Raw genomic sequence first — 20557 nt, 5'->3', positions numbered from 1 at the left:
ATGAAACAGTTTGTACTGGGATTCTACTACGGGCTAGTGGAAATGAAACAGTTTGTACTGGGATTCTACTACGGGCTAGTGGAAATGAAACAGTTTGTACTGGGATTCTACTACGGGCTAGTGGAAATGAAACAGTTTGTACTGGGATTCTACTACGGGCTAGTGGAAACCCATTGAAGGGTTACACTCAGATAGCAGGTTACAGTCTGGTGACCCAGAACTGGAGGGGATCCTCTTCTTATTAAAATCTTACAAATTTCCTGAACTTTGGTGCCTCCCCGGTAGGGACAGACACCCATCAATCCCCTGTGTCAGACGCTCAGATCAGATCAGGACACATTGCTAGATCAAGGAGGCCTAACGTATTTGGTTTTTAATGCTAAATCACTATATAAGGGATGCATGCAGGGTTTTGGTCAGAATGAACTGAAGGTCAGCATGTTTTCTTTGGGCTCACTGGGGAATGTGATGATGTCAACCCTGTGTGGAGAGCACTGTTAACCCCTTCCACAAGGTCAGCTGAGGACAGTAGTGAGGATATTACTGGAATTTAAGGTCTATAGTTCAGGACTGGGAAATATGTGGACACTAGTAATATGAGACATCAGACCGTAGTGCAGGAGTTTGTGGGCGTGGCAGCGATGTTGTTTGCTATGTTCATGATTAGCACAAGATGCACAGTTACAAAAAGTGGTTGGGTTGGACTGATCACATGATCAGCTGGTAATATCCAATCAGATGAACTCCTTTAAAAGACAAGCATGAGCCAGGAGAACAGTGCCATGACAGCGAGCAGAAGAACTGCAGTGCTATAACAGTTCACGTGACGCAAGCAGACATAATAATAATAATAATAATAATAATAATATTGTATTTCCCACACACATCCACACACACAATCAGTAATAACAGCAATAATACAATAATTATTAACAATTCCAACAATTATGATAATGCATATTATAATTATCATTATTATAGTTGTTTGCTGTGATGAAAACCAAATTGATATTTACATAATTACATATGACTATTTAAATATATAATTTATATAATATAATGCACATAATGACATGCCAGCTGTCTGATTCACATTTAAGTCACAATAGGATTGTTTTTCCTTACAAAAACAAAATGAATTTATATATATATTTTGTGTGTGTATTTTAATGAGATGTGAATTTAATAAGGTTTTGTTTGTGGTCACAGACACATCTATATGTACCTGTCTGAAGTGAGGAAACACTCTCTGACACTCTTTGACACCCTCTATCAACCACACAGTAGGTCTCTTCAGCCTGTAAGCCTTGCTCTGTTTAACCGCACACTCCTGTACCAGACGACACACGCGCACACACACGCACGCACACACACACACACACACACACACACACACACACACACACACACACACACACACACACAGAGCCAGACAGAGCCAGCTCCTGGTTCTTTCCAGAGCACTTTCTCTGAGCTCATGTTATGTACTGCAGTATGTGCTGTTTGTACCCTGGTGCTTGCTGGCTCCGTGGCTGTGTTGTGCCAACCCTCTGCTCCGTGTCCTGGACTCAGCCTGCCTCTCACCAGGGCGTTGGATGCAGTGTTTGTCAGCCTAGGCAGAAGCTCTGGGCCTCTGGGGTTCCCAGCCCCCCGGCCCGTGTAACCAGAGATGGTCCACGGCGCCAGTAGGAGCTTCAGACCTGGAGCTGTTTGTTCTGTAATGTTGCATCTGTTGGTTATGAACTTTTAATGGATTTGCCAGTAAAGGGAATTAAAGAAAAACAACCTTTCTCTTCTCTTCTCTTCTCTTCTCTTCTCTTCTCTTCTCTCTCTCTTTTTCTTCCTCTCCTCGTTTTCTAACACACAGATTAGATGAGCTTGATATGTTGAGACAGCAGGGTAATTGAAGACGTCTGTGTATACGCTTCCATAGTGTGTGTGTGTGCGTGTGTGTAAAGATTATAACATACATGGTGACGTGGGCTCATAGTGTGTGTGTGTGTGTGTGTGTGTGTGTGTGTGTGTGTGTGTGTGTGTGTGTGTGTGTGTGTGTATGGATCTGCTTTCCATATCTGCCTTTGCCTGCATGTGACTCAAAGTGACAAATTTTGTGAGGCTCATTTCAATACAAAAGTTTTTTTTTTTCTTCTCCCAAAAGGACTCTTATTTACTTAACGAGTCCAGTGCGCAGTGAGCCCAGAGAATCCAGTATGCAGTGAGTCCAGTGAATCCAGTGCACAGTGAGTTTAGTGTGCAGTGAATCCAGTGCACAGCGAGTTTAGTGTGCAGTGAGTCCAGTGAATCCAGTGCGCAGCAAATTTAGTGTAGTGAATCCAGTGCGCAGCCAGTTTAGTGTGCAGTGAGTCCAGTGTGCAGGTGTATTGCAGGGTAAAGGTTTAACGACTTTATTCACAAATCTGTGAAGTCTCTTGCAACAACTCTTCAGATTACCACAGCTCACAGCACAGCAGTGGCTCAAACCTGCGTTCTGGCCGGTTTAATTTCTGAAAGGCTGTGCTCTAGCACGAGGGTGTTGCTTTATTTTCACTTTCTCAGGGACTCTCACAGAAAAGGTCGTGCTGTTTTCTGAACCCTCATGATCCACGACTTCCTCTGTGGTGCTCATTGCCTCACATCCTGTTTGGCGATATGAAACAGCCCTATAGGCGTAATTGGCTCTGAAATGGCCCTCATTTCGTGGGCTGTGTTGGGTGCCGGTCGAAGCCACAGATAGCCGTACTTCTCTGAGGCTGTACTGGCTCCCTAATAATGGCAGGGAGGGGCTGTGGGGGGGGGGGGGGGGGGGCGGGGCTGTGGGGGGGAGGGGCGGGGCTGTGGTGGGAGAGGCGGGGTCCTCTCAGGGTGAAGAAGGCTTGGGAGCTTATGAAGCCTAACCCGCTGGAGAACAGCTCGGGAACAGCTCGGGAATAAACCGAGTGTGGTGTATTAAAACTCGTTATTTGTGTAAAAATGGATCTATTTCCGAAGTCACATGTCATATTTAGAATGTACTAGTCCTGAACACTTCCATGTGATGATGATTAAAACAGTGATGTGATGCATAAGCTTGAGTTCAGTGTGGGATGAAGTTTTTCCCTCCTGGTCATACCAGCCTCGTCTCTGTTGGCTGGGCTTGCACATAGTTCAGGGCTAATCGGTGGTGATTCAGTGGGGTTGAGGTCAGGGCTCCAAACTCCAGACCACGTCTGGACCCATCTGGACCTGGACTATGTTATGGACCTCACTGTGTGCCGGAACAGGAAAGGGGCCATTCCAGAACATCCGCCTGAAAACATCTATTAGTCTCCATATCTCTGTACGCTGTGGTGTTAGCGTCACCCCTCGCTGGAACTAGCGGCGTGAACCCAGTCGGTACCCCTCCGTCACACTCCTGGCAGGCCTTGAACACAGACTGTCTGTACCTGTGTCTGCTACTGAATTATGCAGAAAACATACCTACCTCTTTGATAGGAGGAGTTCTTTACAAACGCTTCATGGCTCTCCAGAGATGTCTGTGTCTTCCAAAGAGAAAGGAGAAGCCTCGGGTCAAACTCTGGAGAGAGAGGGAGAGATCTAACTGAATCCACATGTCAGGATTGGAGCTAAATCTCTTTCCTTTAGGTGTGTTTAAGATGTGGACTTATGTGCTATTTATCTGTAGGTCTGTGATCACAGTGCTTTCAGTCTGAAGTAGACGAGACAGCAGGTAAGAGCTGACAGGATCACTGTGGGAATAAGAAACAGCGCTCTGATGTGTGTGTGTGTGTGTGTGTGTGTGTGTGTATGTGTGTGTGTGTGTGTGTGTCTTCATCCTTCCCTTTGTATCATCCTGCCCTCATCCTTAATGTACACATCTATTAGCCAGTGTGTCCCTCTGTGTGATGTATCACACAGTGTAAGAGCTTACGTGAAAGGCCATGTTTCTGTAGATCACGTACGTGCAGAGGAGGCGCGTGGGGGGGGGGAGAGAGAGAGAGAGAGAGAGAGGAGGAGGAGGAGGAGGAGGAGGAGGAGGAGGGAGTGCCCGTGTTAACAAATGCCCCAGTGCTCGCGTCCTGGCTCCCACTGTGCTGCTGAGTCCTGCTCCCTGCTCCCCACGCTCCAGCGCTCCAGTCTTGGAGGTATGGATTTGTCTCCGGCTGTGCGGGGAGGAGGTGCAAGAGTGGGGAGGCGAGGCCCTCGCAGGGGTGCTGTTGCCGGGGTGAGGGGCCGCAATTCGATCAGCATGCCAGCGGAGCTAGCCGAGCGTGGCCGCGCCGCAAGTCTGAACCCCCGCCCGCCTGCCATGCACAGAAGCCAATTACCGCCCGCCTGCCACGCACAGAAGCCAATTACCGCCCGCCTGCCACACACAGAAGCCAATTACCGCTCGCCTGCCACGCACAGAAGCCAATCACCGCTCACCTGCCCGGCACAGAAGCCAATCACCGCTCGCCTGCCCGGCACAGAAGCTAATCACCACTCGCCTGCCCGGCACAGAAGCCAATCACCGCTCGCCTGCCCTGCACAGAAGCCAATCACCGCTCGCCTGCCCGGCACAGAAGCCAATCACCACTCGCCTGCCCGGCACAGAAGCCAATCACCGCTCGCCTGCCCGGCACAGAAGCCAATATCACCGCTCACCTGCCACGCACAGAAGCCAATTACCACCCGCCTGCCACGCACAGAAGCCAATTACCGCTCACCTGCCACGCACAGAAGCCAATTACCGCCCGCCTGCCACACACAGAAGCCAATTACCGCTCGCCTGCCACGCATAGAAGCCAATCACCGCTCGCCTGCCCGGCACAGAAGCCAATCACCGCCCGCCTGCCACGCACAGAAGCCAATCACCGCCCGCCTGCCACGCACAGAAGCCAATTACCGCTCACCTGCCACGCACAGAAGCCAATTACCGCCCGCCTGCCACACACAGAAGCCAATTACCGCTCGCCTGCCACGCACAGAAGCCAATCACCGCTCGCCTGCCCGGCACAGAAGCCAATCACCGCTCGCCTGCCCGGCACAGAAGCCAATCACCGCTCGCCTGCCCGGCACAGAAGCCAATCACCGCTCGCCTGCCCGGCACAGAAGCCAATCACCGCTCGCCTGCCCAGCACAGAAGCCAATCACCGCTCGCCTGCCCAGCACAGAAGCCAATCGTTTTTCTTTTCCTGTCCTGCCTTTACATCCACCCATTCCACCTAACAATAGCTTTAATTGGGAATACGACTAGAGATCACCTGAAGGGATTATAGGTATAGTGTGTGTGTGTGTGTGTGTGTGTGTGTGTGTGTGTGTGTGTGCTGGCTGGTGTTTCTTCACAATGACAGTTATCCTACTGTTCTTACACCTGATGAGTTTGGAGTAAGAGAGGAGAGATGACATGATGAAGTGATGGATGCATTGAGGAGGAGTGTGGAGAGATGAAGACAGAGGGGAGGGTCAGGAAACAGGAAGTGACGAGGAGCGGTCAGCAGTCAGACCCCCTTACCCAGGGTTTAGGAAGGATTTAAAATGAGTGTATTTTAATTAATCATTAATAAACGTATTGTTAATCAGGTTATAAATACACAATTCATTAATAAGCGGATATAACATCCAAATGGTAACAGTGACCCATTTACCTGTAGAATCTAAAGTTAGTGTTGTCATCTGTTAATATTATGTTAGTGTTATCATATGTTAGTATTGTCATATGTTACTATTTGTCATGGAACACTCCCCCCCCACCACGAGTCACGTGGTACGGCCTGCCGCGTGCAGGGGGTTCACCATAGTTTAGAGCCACACTCCGTGATGGCACACACCTGTGCAGGGGTTGAGGTTAAGTGTTTGTCTGTTTAAACCCCCGCCTGTGTGCGCCTCATCGTGGGTCATTGTTACTGTTAGTCATCATTAGTGTTATTGTGTGTGTCCATTGTTAGCGTGATATGTTGTTCCTGTCTACACTGTTCGTTATATGTGTGAGTGCCGCAAGTGTCATCAATGTTCTATGTCATTAAACGTCTCACTAAATCGAGTGTCCTGTTCCACGCCCTGCGGCACTCGGGCCAACGTATTATCATGTCTTAGTATTATGATAATGTTATCATATGATAATATTAACATATGTTAATATTATCAAATGTTAATATTATATGTGAGCAGCCAGGAAGATCTGATCTTCAACAGCACAGATGAACGTCGGCTCACTATTTGGCAAGCAACACACCCCTGTGTACCATAAGTTATAACTGCTTATTAATGATTATTAAAGTGTTTATGACCTAATTAATAACATTACCAAACTCAATATAAACCAAACCCTTTTAGCAAGAACATTCCCAAAGACGGTGAATTCTCTTAACCTGAGCAGATATTCTTCCACTGTGAATATTACCCATAACCCCATGTGTTGCACATTAGACTGTTTTGCACATTAGACTGTTTTGCACATTAGACATATTAACGTTGAATTAGTGTGATAAACACACAACCATGAAGTGACACTTTTCCATGCAGCATGTTGGTTGTGCAGCATCATTAGAGAGACATTCTCCTCCATGACCCCTGACCTCTGACCCCTCACTGAGCCATGTATGATGTACGCCCTTTAATGATGATCTCAACAGAACGTAATGGCGTAGATGATGCCTACTACAGAAAACTGTTTATTAGTTAGAAAGAATAGAATATTTTAGGATGGAGGCCAGATAATACTGTGATAGACTGGGCTCAAGTACAGTCGTGTCCAGGCACTGAGCGCTCAGCAGTACCCCTGAGTCTCCATGTTAGACGCGAAGAACCATCAAACGCAAAGCAGCAGCAGGTCCTGTAACGACCATCCCGGAGCAGAGAAGGAGCGCGCCTCCCCTCTGGACCTGACCTTGCCATTTCTCTGTTGGTCCTTGCAAAAAGAAAGAGTCTTGATTAAATTCACCAGGGTTGCCAGGTGCTCCCACCTGACCCATCGATCCAGGTGAAGCGCAGGTATGGCATTCATCAGAGCGATGGGGGATTTGTCCTATAAAGTTAAAATATAGTACTGCCACCTTCTTCCATGTTTTATTCACGAGCATCCCTCTCTCCCTCTCTCCCTCTCTCTCTCTCTCTCCCTCCCTCTCTCTCTCTCTCTCTCCCTCTCTCTCTCTCTCCCTCTCTCTCTCTCTCTCTCTCCCTCTCTCCCTCTCTCTCTCTCTCTCTTTCTCTCTCTCTCTCTCTCTCTCTCTCCCTCTCTCTCATGTCCTCCTCATCCCACCCAGTTTTCCAGCTCCTGCTTCTGTTCCTGCTCCCTTTCACACACGGGCTTCCCACAGCTCTGCACACAGTGGCTTCACTTTATCACGAGCGCTTTTCCAGTGCAGGAGCCGATCACCAGGGAACCTCCAGACTCTGGAGCACCTGCCCTTGATGACCTCTCACCCTGCTGTAGCTGCACAGTTACCTGCACTCACCGAACGGCTGTGTGTGTGTGGGCTCGCGTGGTCCTCCATCTGCAGGACTCACGGTGGGTGAGACCTTTCACTGGGTCAGAGTGCTGACTAGCAGGGTGGTAGAGAGCGCCGGCCTCGGACAGACAGGGATCAGCCAGTGGAGTTATGGGTAGCGGAAGCTGAGGACGCTACTGTGAGACAGCAGGCCTGAAACAGACTGGACACAAATCTCCTCATGTCTTCGTTTTCACAAGCCTCTATTGGAGCTGATCGGCTGAAACACATTGCTGCAGCAGACGTTTCGTTTCTTTGCACGGGAGGAACAAGGCTAATGTCATGGAAGCTTCTGGAAAATTTAGCTTTTAGCCGTGCCATGAACATGCTGTTGTCATGTGACTCGGGCCCCTCCACCCAGAAGACTGGGACCACGCCCCTCTTCTGTACCCTCCTAGGTCTATGACTGTCTTTTGTGCACACGCAACATACAAAATGAAACACAAACACGTGCTGGCATGACACAGTAACAGCTGCACTACAGATCAGCCAGTCGTAATATGTTTATAACCTCCTTTGGCTTGGAGTGTGTGCCCCGAACCAGCCCAGCACGTGCCCATTTCACGGCCTGCTCAGAAGTCTCGCCAAATGCTCATCGTGGACCTGTCACAGTAGGACAGGCAGGCCTGGACGTTGCCACGGAACGGTTCGAACTTTCCGGTCTGTACATTTGTGACAGACATTTGTGTCTTACGCATATGGTCCTGATACCTGTTGGCACTTAGTTCAGAACATGCACTCTTATCTAATTTCCCTGCAACTATATATATCTCTGAAACACACACACACATACAGTCTGTATAAAAAGCCCATAGCACACTGATCCAGTTCTGATCCAGCTGAAGGGACAGGCCAGGGCCGCGGGCTCGGACACACACTTCGTCTCATGCTGTCGGTCTGAAGGTTGCAGGCGTTACTCCTGGAACCTGGAGAAATGAGCACAGCCAAAGATTAAAGACACAAGAAGAGAGTTAATGATCAGCCATGGTGGTTGAAAAGGGAGGATTTAGCTCTGGATCACAGGAGGAGGTTCTGGGGTTGTTAGTGGGTACTAAAACGACGTAGTGGGATTAGCAGGGCTTAGTGGTGTTAAAAGGGGTTAGCGGCGTTAACGGGTTAGCAGCGTTAACGGGTTAGTGGCGTTAACGGGTTAGCGGTGTTAACGGGTTAGCGGTGTTAACGAGTTAGTTGTGTTAACGGGTTAGTGGAGTTAACGGGTTAGCAGAGTTAATGGGTTAGTGGTGTTAGCAGGGGTTAGTGGTGTTAGCAGGGGTTAGTGGTGTTAGCAGGGGTTAGTGGTGTTAGCAGGGGTTAGCGGAGTTAACAGGTTAGTGGTGTTAACGAGCTAGTGGTGTTAACAGGGGTTAGTGGTGTTAACGGGTTAGTGGAGTTAACGAGTTAGTGGTGTTAACGGGTTAGTGGAGTTAGTCTGCTAAATGCCATAAATGTAAATGTAATGTAAATGGAATTAACGGGTTAGTGGTATTAACAGGGGTTAGTGGTGTTAATGGGTTAGTGGAGTTAACGGGTTAGTGGTGTTAACGGGTTAGTGGTGTTAATGGGTTAGTGGAGTTAATGGGTTAGTGGAGTTAATGGGTTAGTGGTGTTAATGGGTTAGTGGAGTTAATGGGTTAGTGGAGTTAATGGGTTAGTGGTGTTAACGGGTTAGTGGTGTTAACGGGTTAGTGGAGTTAACGGGTTAGTGGTGTTAACGGGTTAGTGGTGTTAATGGGTTAGTGGTGTTAATGGGTTAGTGGAGTTAATGGGTTAGTGGTGTTAATGGGTTAGTGGAGTTAATGGGTTAGTGGAGTTAACGGGTTAGTGGTGTTAACGGGTTAGTGGTGTTAACGGGTTAGTGGTGTTAACGGGTTAGTGGTGTTAATGGGTTAGTGGAGTTAATGGGTTAGTGGTGTTAATGGGTTAGTGGAGTTAATGGGTTAGTGGTGTTAACGGGTTAGTGGTGTTAATGGGTTAGTGGAGTTAACGGGTTAGTGGTGGTAACAGGTTAGTGGTGTTAATGGGTTGGTGGTGTTAACGGGTTAGTGGAGTTAACGGGTTGGTGGAGTTAACGGGTTGGTGGTGTTAACGGGTTAGTGGAGTTAACAGGTTGGTGGAGTTAACGGGTTGGTGGTGTTAACGGGTTAGTGGTGTTAATGGGTTGGTGGTGTTAATGGGTTGGTGGTGTTAACGGGTTGGTGGTGTTAACAGGTTGGTGGTGTTAACGGGTTGGTGGTGTTAACGGGTTGGTGGTGTTAACGGGTTAGTGGTTGCATCATAATGTACGATAAAAGCAGAATGAGAAGAGCAGGTTTGCAGTGGCATTAAGACCATCTTACTGATATCAAAGAGATATGTGAGAGAGGGCAGGAGAGAGGAAGAGAGATAGAGATAGAAGTGGAGAGAGGAAGAGATGGTGGGAGAGGGAGGGAGAGAGAGAGCAAGGGAGGAGAGCTCTCAGATAGAGAAGCCTGTGTTATGTGATGTCTCATTAAGTAATGAGCTTAGCAGACTCAATTTTGAAAACTCCTATAGCAATTAGCACGCACGCACGCACGCGGTGATCCTGCAGTAATGACTCTTTCAGTGCAGTGGAAGAAACCCTCTTCAGAACTGCTTACTTCTTCAGCCCATGTTGTAATCGTACAAAACACTGAAGGATGATGGCACGTGTGTGTGTGTGTGTGTGTGTGTGTGTGTGTGTGTGTGTGAGAATCTTTATTCTAGCAGTCTCCCATTCATTTGGGGTCATTATTGACCTTTTGGTTAACCACATCTCTCATCTTATTTAAATCTCTAATACTCTTGGGAATGGCCGTGTGTTTGGGAAATCATGCCTGGAAAACTGGAAGAACAACAGGAATTAAAGGGATAATATGAACAATTCACATATTACAATAAGAGGAATAGCATCGTAGTTTTTGATGTTATTGTGGTGTTTTCAAAACACAATAATAATGTTTAAAATGTTCTAACACACATGAAAGTCATTTGACCGCTGGAGTTAATACTGATACAACCACTCTCAGGAGTGGTTCAGTAAAATGTGTATCAATATAATTTTTTAAAAAGAGCTACAATTTAAATATCATTTAAAGGACTAAAATTAGACAGTGTGTGACGGTCACTGGACTTCCTACTGTAGTGTGTAATTAGATCCAATTACGATTTCATCCCTATAAAAGCGTTATGGGAACGATGAAGTGTTTCGATAGTCCCGCTGAGACCGGGAGTGTCTCGTTAACTCCACCGCTGGACGTCGTGTCTCGCCTCGCCTCACCTCTGGTCCCCTGTAGACCACTGAAGCCCAATTAAAGATCTGTGGAATGAGGACAGAAGGGAAGTGTCAGCGAAGGTTGGCCGTACTCCTCGAGGGAGGTGTGTGGGGACACCTCCCTTCCTCCTGAGCCTGCATGGTAAGAAGAGATCACCTGGCATTTGTTCCTTGGTCCTTGTCACACTTTTTCTCTGTGGCCTTAATGGGTCTCCTGCCTGTTTCTGGGTCTCCAATGCCCCGTGACACTCCAGACAAAAACGTTATGCAGGGCAGAGGGATAAGGAGAAGACCCCAGTTCCACTACATGTGGACTGGTGTCCATCTGCCAGGACAGGCCGGAGGGACTAGAATTGGTGGAGCTTCTGGAGAGACTCCAGGCTGGTGCACCTAAAACCTGCTCAAAAGAACAACTCTCATATAAAAATGGCTTTCTAGTACCGTACAATGGCTCCGCCATTAAAGGTCAGCTCACACCGGCACTGCAGGGCCATCAAGGGTTCAAAGGTCACCTTCGCCATGCTGTGAGACGTGTTGATTCTCTCCTGTGTGCATTTGTTCCAGGTTCCTTATCGCGCGCTCCGTGTCTCGGACCATCACCGCTCTCTCAGCGACGTCTTGGCATGTGTTCGTGTGAAGCCCGAGCCCGTGGACGGTTTTGGGGTCGACATGGCACTCTTCCTCACTGTTTCTGCGTCGGTAACGATTCCATGTCTGGGCTGATGCGTTTGTCACGGCGGTGGTCTGTTTGTCACGGTGGTGGTCCGTTTGTCACGACGGTGGTCCTTTTATCACATATCCTGCAGCTCGGGGGTTTGGGCTGGGTTTACTCTTCCAAAAACACAGCACTTAATCCACACACGAGGGCTCCACACACACACAGAGGGCTCCACACACACACAGAGGGCTCCACACACACACAGAGGGCTCCACACACACAGAGGGCTCCACACACACACAGAGGGCTCCACACACACTCACCGAGGAGGGCTCCACACACACACTGAGTAGAGAGCCATACACACAGAGGAGGGCTCCGCGCACACAGACCGTAGAGGGCTCCGCACACACACACACCGTGGAGGGCTCTGCACACACACACACCGTGGAGGGCTCCGCACACACACACCGTGGAGGGCTCCGCACACACACACATCGTGGAGGGCTCCGCACACACAGACCGTAGAGGGCTCCGCACACACAGACCGTAGAGGGCGTACACGGTGCTGCATTCGATGCAGTCTCTGTTTCTGCCACTGTAAACCTTTTTAAACAATAATAAAAAAAATCTATTGATCTTATTTTTCATGTTGCTAAAATAGAGTAGCTGTGATGTATCACATCAGCTGAGTGGCTGTGCTGTACCACACACAGACATCTGTGTTAAAATGTGGTGAAGAATTCTCATCAGTCTTTTCCTAACCTCTGTGCTGACGGGCAATGTCACTTTAAATAGTGAATTTATGTCTATATTCCTGACCCTGCCTACACACACACACACACACACACACACACACACACACACACACACATGCACACACACACGGCTGTTTAGAGCTCACAGGACGTTTTAGACAGAGGAGCCATAGAACTTGTCGACTGATTACAGCTGTAGTCAAGACCACACTGCTCCAGTCTTGGATCACACCCCTCAAGACTAAAACACAGCCCAAGACTGATCTTAAGCCTAAGACACAGCCCAAGACTGATCTTAAGCCTAAGACACAGCCCAAGACTGATCTTAAGCCTAAGACACAGGCCAAGACTGATCTTAAGCCTAAGACACAGGCCAAGACTGATCTTAAGCCTAAGACACAGGCCAAGACTGATCTTAAGCCTAAGACACAGGCCAAGACTGATCTTAAGCCTAAGACACAGGCCAAGACTGATCTTAAGCCTAAGACACAGGCCAAGACTGATCTTAAGCCTAAGACACAGCCCAAGACTGATCTTAAGCCTAAGACACAGCCCAAGACTGATCTTAAGCCTAAGACACAGCCCAAGACTGATCTTAAGCCTAAGACACAGCCCAAGACTGATCTTAAGCCTAAGACACAGCCCAAGACTGATCTTAAGCCTAAGACACAGCCCAAGACTGATCTTAAGCCTAAGACACAGCCCAAGACTGATCTTAAGCCTAAGACACAGCCCAAGACTGATCTTAAGCCTAAGACACAGCCCAAGACTGATCTTAAGCCTAAGACACAGCCCAAGACTGATCTTAAGCCTAAGACACAGCCCAAGACTGATCTTAAGCCTAAGACACAGCCCAAGACTGATCTTAAGCCTAAGACACAGCCCAAGACTGATCTTAAGCCTAAGACACAGCCCAAGACTGATCTTAAGCCTAAGACACAGCCCAAGACTGATCTTAAGCCTAAGACACAGCCCAAGACTGATCTTAAGCCTAAGACACAGCCCAAGACTGATCTTAAGCCTAAGACACAGCCCAAGACTGATCTTAAGCCTAAGACACAGCCCAAGACTGATCTTAAGCCTAAGACACAGGCCAAGACTGATCTTAAGCCTAAGACACAGGCCAAGACTGATCTTAAGCCTAAGACACAGGCCAAGACTGATCTTAAGCCTAAGACACAGGCCAAGACTGATCTTAAGCCTAAGACACAGGCCAAGACTGATCTTAAGCCTAAGACACAGGCCAAGACTGATCTTAAGCCTAAGACACAGGCCAAGACTGATCTTAAGCCTAAGACACAGGCCAAGACTGATCTTAAGCCTAAGACACAGGCCAAGACTGATCTTAAGCCTAAGACACAGGCCAAGACTGATCTTAAGCCTAAGACACAGGCCAAGACTGATCTTAAGCCTAAGACACAGCCCAAGACTGATCTTAAGCCTAAGACACAGCCCAAGACTGATCTTAAGCCTAAGACACAGCCCAAGACTGATCTTAAGCCTAAGACACAGCCCAAGACTGATCTTAAGCCTAAGACACAGCCCAAGACTGATCTTAAGCCTAAGACACAGCCCAAGACTGATCTTAAGCCTAAGACACAGCCCAAGACTGATCTTAATTCTAAGACACAGCCCAAGACTGATCTTAATTCTAAGACACAGCCCAAGACTGATCTTAATTCTAAGACACAGCCCAAGACTGATCTTAATTCTAAGACACAGCCCAAGACTGATCTTAGGGGCTCCAGAACGGACACGGGCAGAAACTCAGACTCAGGCTCCCCATGCTAACGTTCCAAAACACTTCTACACTCATATTTGAACCTAACTCACCACCAGAGAGTGGACAATAACCCCATTAGAATGTGTTTGAATCTTTCACTTAGTTGCGCAACCGCAACCCAGTGTGTGATGGTGTGGTCCAGGAGGACACCTGTGTAAAGGTGTGGGGGTCATCACTCTGTCCTCTGAAGACATGAAGACAGAAGGGAGACGTGGAAGGAGCCTGCCCGCTAATGCCAGACATTGAAGAATTAAGATCGTTAGGCTGAATGTATGATCTGTACGCCTGGGACTGGTTTGTCCTCTTTACAGTATACAGTAGAATTGATTTGATGGTATTTTGAAAGGGCAAACCAGCTTTAGGCTTGGAGCAGAGATGTGGATTTGAGCGTCATAGATGTGTTAAAAATGAACCAGTTTTTTATTCTGGCCAGATTGCAGTGTTTTGAGATCATCAATCCTACTAATTCTCTGATGGAAAGACAAGCACAGCGACAGGGTAGAGACACAGCTCTGAATTCATAACATTTTGTTGACTAATGACTGAAAATCTCCACATCGGCACGACAAGACTCGATAAAACCCTACAAGACTCGACAAGACTCTGGTCCTACTGGCAGCACACTCACAAACCTTCACTACAGCCCGTGTGTCCCGAACCTCCGCTGCAGCCTGTGTGTCCCGAACCTCCGCTGCAGCCTGTGTCCCGAACCTCCGCTGCAGCCCGTGTGTCCCGAACCTTCGCTGCAGCCCGTGTGTCCCGAACCTTCGCTGCAGCCCGTGTGTCCCGAACCTCCGCTGCAGCCCGTGTGTCCCGAACCTCCGCTGCAGCCCGTGTGTCCCGAACCTCCGCTACATCCCGTGTGTCCCGAACCTCCGCTGCAGCCCGTGTGTCCCGAACCTCCGCTGCAGCCCGTGTGTCCCGAACCTCCGCTGCAGCCCGTGTGTCCCGAACCTCCGCTGCAGCCCGTGTGTCCCGAACCTCCGCTGCAGCCCGTGTGTCAAGAACCTTCGCTACATCCCGTGTGTCCCGAACCTCCGCTGCAGCCCGTGTGTCCCGAACCTCCGCTGCAGCCCGTGTGTCCCGAACCTCCGCTACATCCCGTGTGTCCCGAACCTCCGCGGCAGCCCGTGTGTCCCAAACCTCCGCGGCAGCTCGTGTCCTGGTTCTCCTCAGAGCACCTTTGCCATTTCAAAACTGGACAAACTATTTGTCTCGACATGCTAACCTATAGCTCCTTATATATAACCTCCTATAACCTCATATTATCGAATTTTTCCTCATAACCTCATATAACCTCCTATAAGCCCCTATAACCTCATATAACCTCCTATAACCATATATAAGATCATATAAGCTCCTATAACCTCCTATAAGCTCCTATAACCTCCTATAAGCTCCTATAAACTCCTGTAAGCTGTTAACATCATGTGGGACTGTTAGTGGCTCAGAGCTCAGAGCACTCCTGGGTTCCTGAGTCAGCCCCGGGCTGGGCTCTGCCGTCCGGCCTCTGTGTGCCTCATTAACTCCCAGCCGTACTGAGCTGTGTGTGTTGAACAGTGCGGCAGCTCTGCGGCGCCCTCTATAGGCATCGCCGCAACTGTGCCTGATCACATCATTAGTGTTACTCCTGCTCTGCTGGCCAGCTGGGCTCACAGCGGACACACAAGAGCTCTCTCTCCATGTGCAGCTAACGTCCTGCTGCTGAGTGTTTTAACCATCCCACATCCCACACGTACACACAAAACACCCAGACATGTACACACACACACACACACACAAAACACCCAGACATGTACACATATGTACACACACAAAACACCCAGACATGTACACATATGTACACACATTTACACACACACACACACAAAACACCCAAGCATGTACACACATTTACACACACACACACACACACACACACACACATAAAACACCCAAGCATGTACACACATTTACACACACACACACAAAACACCCAAGCATGTACACACATATACACACACACCACACACACACACGTGTAAACGCACACACAAAACGCTCAGACATGTACACACACACACACACAAAACACCCAGACATGTACACACACACACACACTCGCACACACCCATAAATGGAGTCTGTTGTTGTGATGATGACTGGTGTGTGTGTGTGTATGTGTATGCAAATAAAAATCTAAATTTATTTCTTTAGCACTTTTTACAACAGATGTTGTCACAAAGCAGCTTTACAAAAGTCCGAGTCCAAGGCCCCAGTGAGCAAGCCAAGGGTGACAGTGATGAGGAAAACTCCCTGGAGCGCGAGGAAGAAACCTTGAGAGGAACCAAGACTCAGGGGAGGCCGTCCTCCACTGGACAACAAACACACACTTCATACACCAGGAATTAAAACCCTTGTCTTCGTCACCATCCTGGCTCCTCTCTTTCTGTTTTTTGATGGTGTTGGAGTGCGCGCACACACACACCATTTCAAACATTAGGAGTCTCGTTCTCATCATATGTTTTGTTACGGGTATCCTACGCCACTCCAGACAAAGGAGGTGTGGGGCTGAGCTGTGTGAGCGACACACACAGCCATGTGTCCCCCTGCTGCTAGCGTGCACATCAGCCTGAGCTTGGACATGAACTCAGGACAGTTCCTCTACCTGCATCAGATCAGACGGTCCGAAAGACAATCGCCACACAGTCACGGCTGGAACACGTTGAGTCAGGACGAGCACACGAGTCCCCAGTGAGCCTGTCGTGTCATTAACGCTTCCACAAAGATTAATTCGTCTCTGTGCTGAACGAGGAACTAATGCTCACTGAAATGGAGTAACTGTCTGGGAGGTCCTGACTGGTGGTCATATACTGTTCAGATTAATTGAAGGTGAATGGCTAGTGGGGTGAATTGACTACATTACCCATAACCTCCTGAGCACTGGGTGCCAGGCAGTGAGGGCTGACTTGTTCGTAGTGGCTGTAATTGTCTCAATTATCTGTGTGTGTGCAGATCAGTGACTGCAGGCTGAAGGCTTGAGAACTGGAGCTGTGTGCGTTCTACTGAGCTCAGTCTACCCCGGCTGATAGCACTCCTACCCAGCTCCCAGCTACTCTCTCTCTCTCTCTCTCTCTCTCTCTCTCGCTCTCTCTCTCGCTCTCTCTCAGTTGTCCTGTTTCACACATTTTCTCTCTCTGCCTCGCTTACTCAGAGGGTTTTTTTTTTTGGACGGTCAGACTGCTGATGGATCAAACACACGAGCAAAAATAAAAGGCGGTAGTTCCGTAAAAGCTCGCGTGGGATCTGTTTATGCTTGGAGATCAAATCGATGTGTGGCACTAACACCTGCCTCCTTCTCTCTCCCTCAGGACACTGAGATCCTCAACACGGCCGTGCTAAATGGACGAACTGTGGCTGTGCCCGTAAAAGTCGTCACGGTGACAACTGACGGGGCGATCACCGATGTATCTGACATGGTGCAGTGCCGCAGTACGGACGAGGACGTGGTCAAGGTCAGTGTTCTCATACAGTACACACCATGTCAGTGGTCTCATACAGTACACACCATGTCAGTGGTCTCATACAGTACACACCATGTCAGTGGTCTCATACAGTACACACCTTGCCAGTGGTCTCATACAGTACACACCATGTCAGTGGTCTCATCATACAGTACACACCATGTCAGTGGTCTCATCATACAGTACACACCATGTCAGTGGTCTCATACAGTACACACCATGTCAGTGGTCTCATACAGTACACACTATGTCAGTGGTCTCATACAGTACACATCATGTCAGAGGTCTCCACGGTGATCTTATCGTATGGTTTGCACCAGGTCAGTGAACTCAACACTATCATGTTCAGTGATGTTAACATAGCATATATACCAGGTCAGTGTACACTGTCTCATACAGTTACTTACACACGCAGGTGAGCGCCTCACCTGTAGCCACTGATGTTCTCTTACTGAGTGTAGGTGAGTGTTTAGCTTAAGCACTGCTAAACCAGTGTAAAATCCACCATAAATACAGTTATTATGAAAAAGACCGTTATTATGTTAGGATCAAACACTCCAGTGTAACACTCCAGTGCTAGCATCAAACTAAAACATGAATTTAGAGTCAGTGGAGAAATGATTCAGGGTGTGTAATGATCTTTATTCCTCATATAGAAGCAATTTCTTTGATCACCATAGTGATGGTTTTGAACTGATAGGACTTGACAATGTCAAATTCAAACAAGTTTACAAACTCATGGCCAGGAATATATTGCTTTGAACGTAGAAGCCAGTCTGGTGGAGGTGAGTTTAAGGCCTGTTCCTGAGTACGCCTCACCGGAGTGAAAGCATTTTCTTTCCACAACGCTTGGTACGTCAAGTAATGATCTCAAAGGCGTTGGTCTGATTCGCTCGTTGCCGAGTGCCCATTTCAGTCTGCTGGCGTGGCGGATGCAGAAGGCCGCGGCCGTTATCGTAGCTGACAGCTCTGCTCGTTCATCTCATGATTCCGAGCTTGCTGAACATGACCTCTGACCCCTTGTAGACACAAGTCAATAACAGAGATAGTAATTAAGCTTTATTGCAGACATCAGATGCCTAGAACATTGCAGCTAAATACAGCAAAGCCGTGTGAGTTATTATTGTTACTCTGAGCGTGAAAGTGTTCAGGCTTTGTGGTGAGACCATTACTGGTAACGCTAAGGTCATGGGGTCGTCTCCTGGGCAGCATACGTACCGTCACGCTGATAAACATGTAAATCACCCTGTATGAGTGTAAACAAGATAAGGACATACTACAGTGCGTCACTCATCATGAAGATGATGGCAGACGTCATGCTCGGGAATGCTCACTCTGAGCATGTAAAATATCACACATTGATCGTCTGCTGATATCATCTCACATCCTACACGAGTCCTGCTGAAAACTCGCATGCACTGTAGTTCAGTAAGTTCATTGCCGTTTTCCCCCATAGAGATCAATTCATGTTTTTCTGCACAGACATCTGTGTAAAGTGACGAATAGAGTACTGTCAACCACACAAAGACAAAATTTCTGACTAACTGGTCAGAGCACTGGGGGGTCAGTGGTCATAAAGACATCCTTTAGGCTTTGATTCTGTGTATCTGTCTAACACACAGTGGGAGAACCATGCTTCCTGTGTGTGTGTGTGTGTGTGTGTGTGAGTGTGTACAGGGGTGAGGCTCAATATTCTGAGTCCCTTGTGTAAAATGACATGTGATGGCGTCTCCAGGCTCTGTGGAGTTAGAGCCCATGAATTGATGCATGCTAACGCATATATGAAGATCTGCGGGTAGCCAATCAGAACACAGGTGGCAGGATCCTGACAGCGGCCTCTTTAACGCACTACAGACACCACATGCCTCGTGTGGAGCATCTATGGCTGAAGCTAAGAGAGTATTTGATTGGACGGCTGTTTTTTTTAATTGTATATCCCCCCCATGTGTCCTCCCATGTACAGACATGGTAAGACCAAACATCTGAGGAACACACCTGAGAAACCTACTCAGTATGTATATTTGGTAACACTGTTTAACATGGACTACAGCCTGGAAACATAACTGAAAATGTATGTTTTGTGATTCTTAAAAGCTGTTGGTGTGTGAGGTCTGCTCTGATCTCTGCGATAGCAGGCATGGACCTGCTGTGGTGTGGTTTCTTCTCAACCGTGGTGTTCAGATTCTTTGGTTCTTCTTCTTGGTTTCCTTCATGGTCTCCGCTGGCTTCGTGCCAAATCTTGCTGCAATCTTGCTTCAGTCTGTGACCTCACACAGTCTCTGAATGTTAATGAATCATTTGTTAAATCAATAACATGACTTTGTTAATTCATTTTCCGATTACAATGGCAGTGTGAAACAAACATTTACGCAGCCCTTCTGCATTTCAGCACTCTAACAACGTTTTGAATTCATCAGAGCTGTTTTTCCATCAGTATCACTGTGTATCATTATCATAACAATATTGGTTAGTACTTGTGTGTATATGTGTGTGTGTATGTTCTTCCTTTAGTTCATTCCTGTCCAGTTTGTGGAATGAAAGTTTCTGGTGTCATTCAAGCAGTGTCTTTCATTACCATGATGTTGTTTGAGTGTTAATAGCTTTGTTGATTGTAAACATGGGATTAGTTTCCTGTGGACACGCAATCTGTTCATTGCAAACAGGATTTTTTCAATGTTGTTTTTCAGTGGTTCAGTGTTTGTTTGTCACTGTGATGTGGGAGCTGGAAATACAGTTCATAGTGAGGCGAGTGTGAGGGTTGGGGTTCTTTAACGAGGTCCATAGTGAGGCGAGTGTGAGGGTTGGGGTTCTTTAACAAGGTCCATAGTGAGGTGAGTGTGAGGGTTAGCGTTCTTTAACGAGGTCCATAGTGAGGCAAGTGTGAGGGTTAGGGTCCTTTAACGAGTTCTGTAGTGAGGCGAATGTGAGGGTTAGGGTCCTTTAACGAGTTCTGTAGTGAGGCGATTGTGAGGGTTAGGGTTCTTTACCGAGCTCTGTAGTTAGGTGAGTGTGAGGGTTTGGTTTCTTTAACAAGCTCTGTAGTGAGGTGAGTGTGAGGGTTTGGGTTCTTTAACGAGGTCCATAGTGACGAGAGTGTGAGGGTTGGGGTTCTTTAACGAGGTCTGTAGTGAGGTGA

General features: G+C 47.9%; 1 protein-coding gene across 1 annotated transcript in view; it reads left to right on the top strand.

Moving 5' to 3' along the window:
• The window catches only part of LOC113581637 (transmembrane protein 132C), a 175846-nt gene that overhangs the window by 136775 nt on the left and 18514 nt on the right, over window positions 1-20557 (top strand). The window contains exon 5 of the mRNA XM_035536530.2: window positions 17269-17412. Coding sequence (XP_035392423.1) covers window positions 17269-17412 — 144 coding nt within the window. The remainder of the gene's footprint in view (window positions 1-17268; window positions 17413-20557) is intronic.

Source organism: Electrophorus electricus, chromosome 20 (genome assembly GCF_041902795.1).
Source record: "Electrophorus electricus isolate QZ-2024a chromosome 20, ASM4190279v1, whole genome shotgun sequence".
In the NCBI taxonomy this organism is placed as follows: domain Eukaryota; kingdom Metazoa; phylum Chordata; class Actinopteri; order Gymnotiformes; family Gymnotidae; genus Electrophorus; species Electrophorus electricus.
This window is presented reverse-complemented; position numbering and strand designations above follow the sequence as displayed.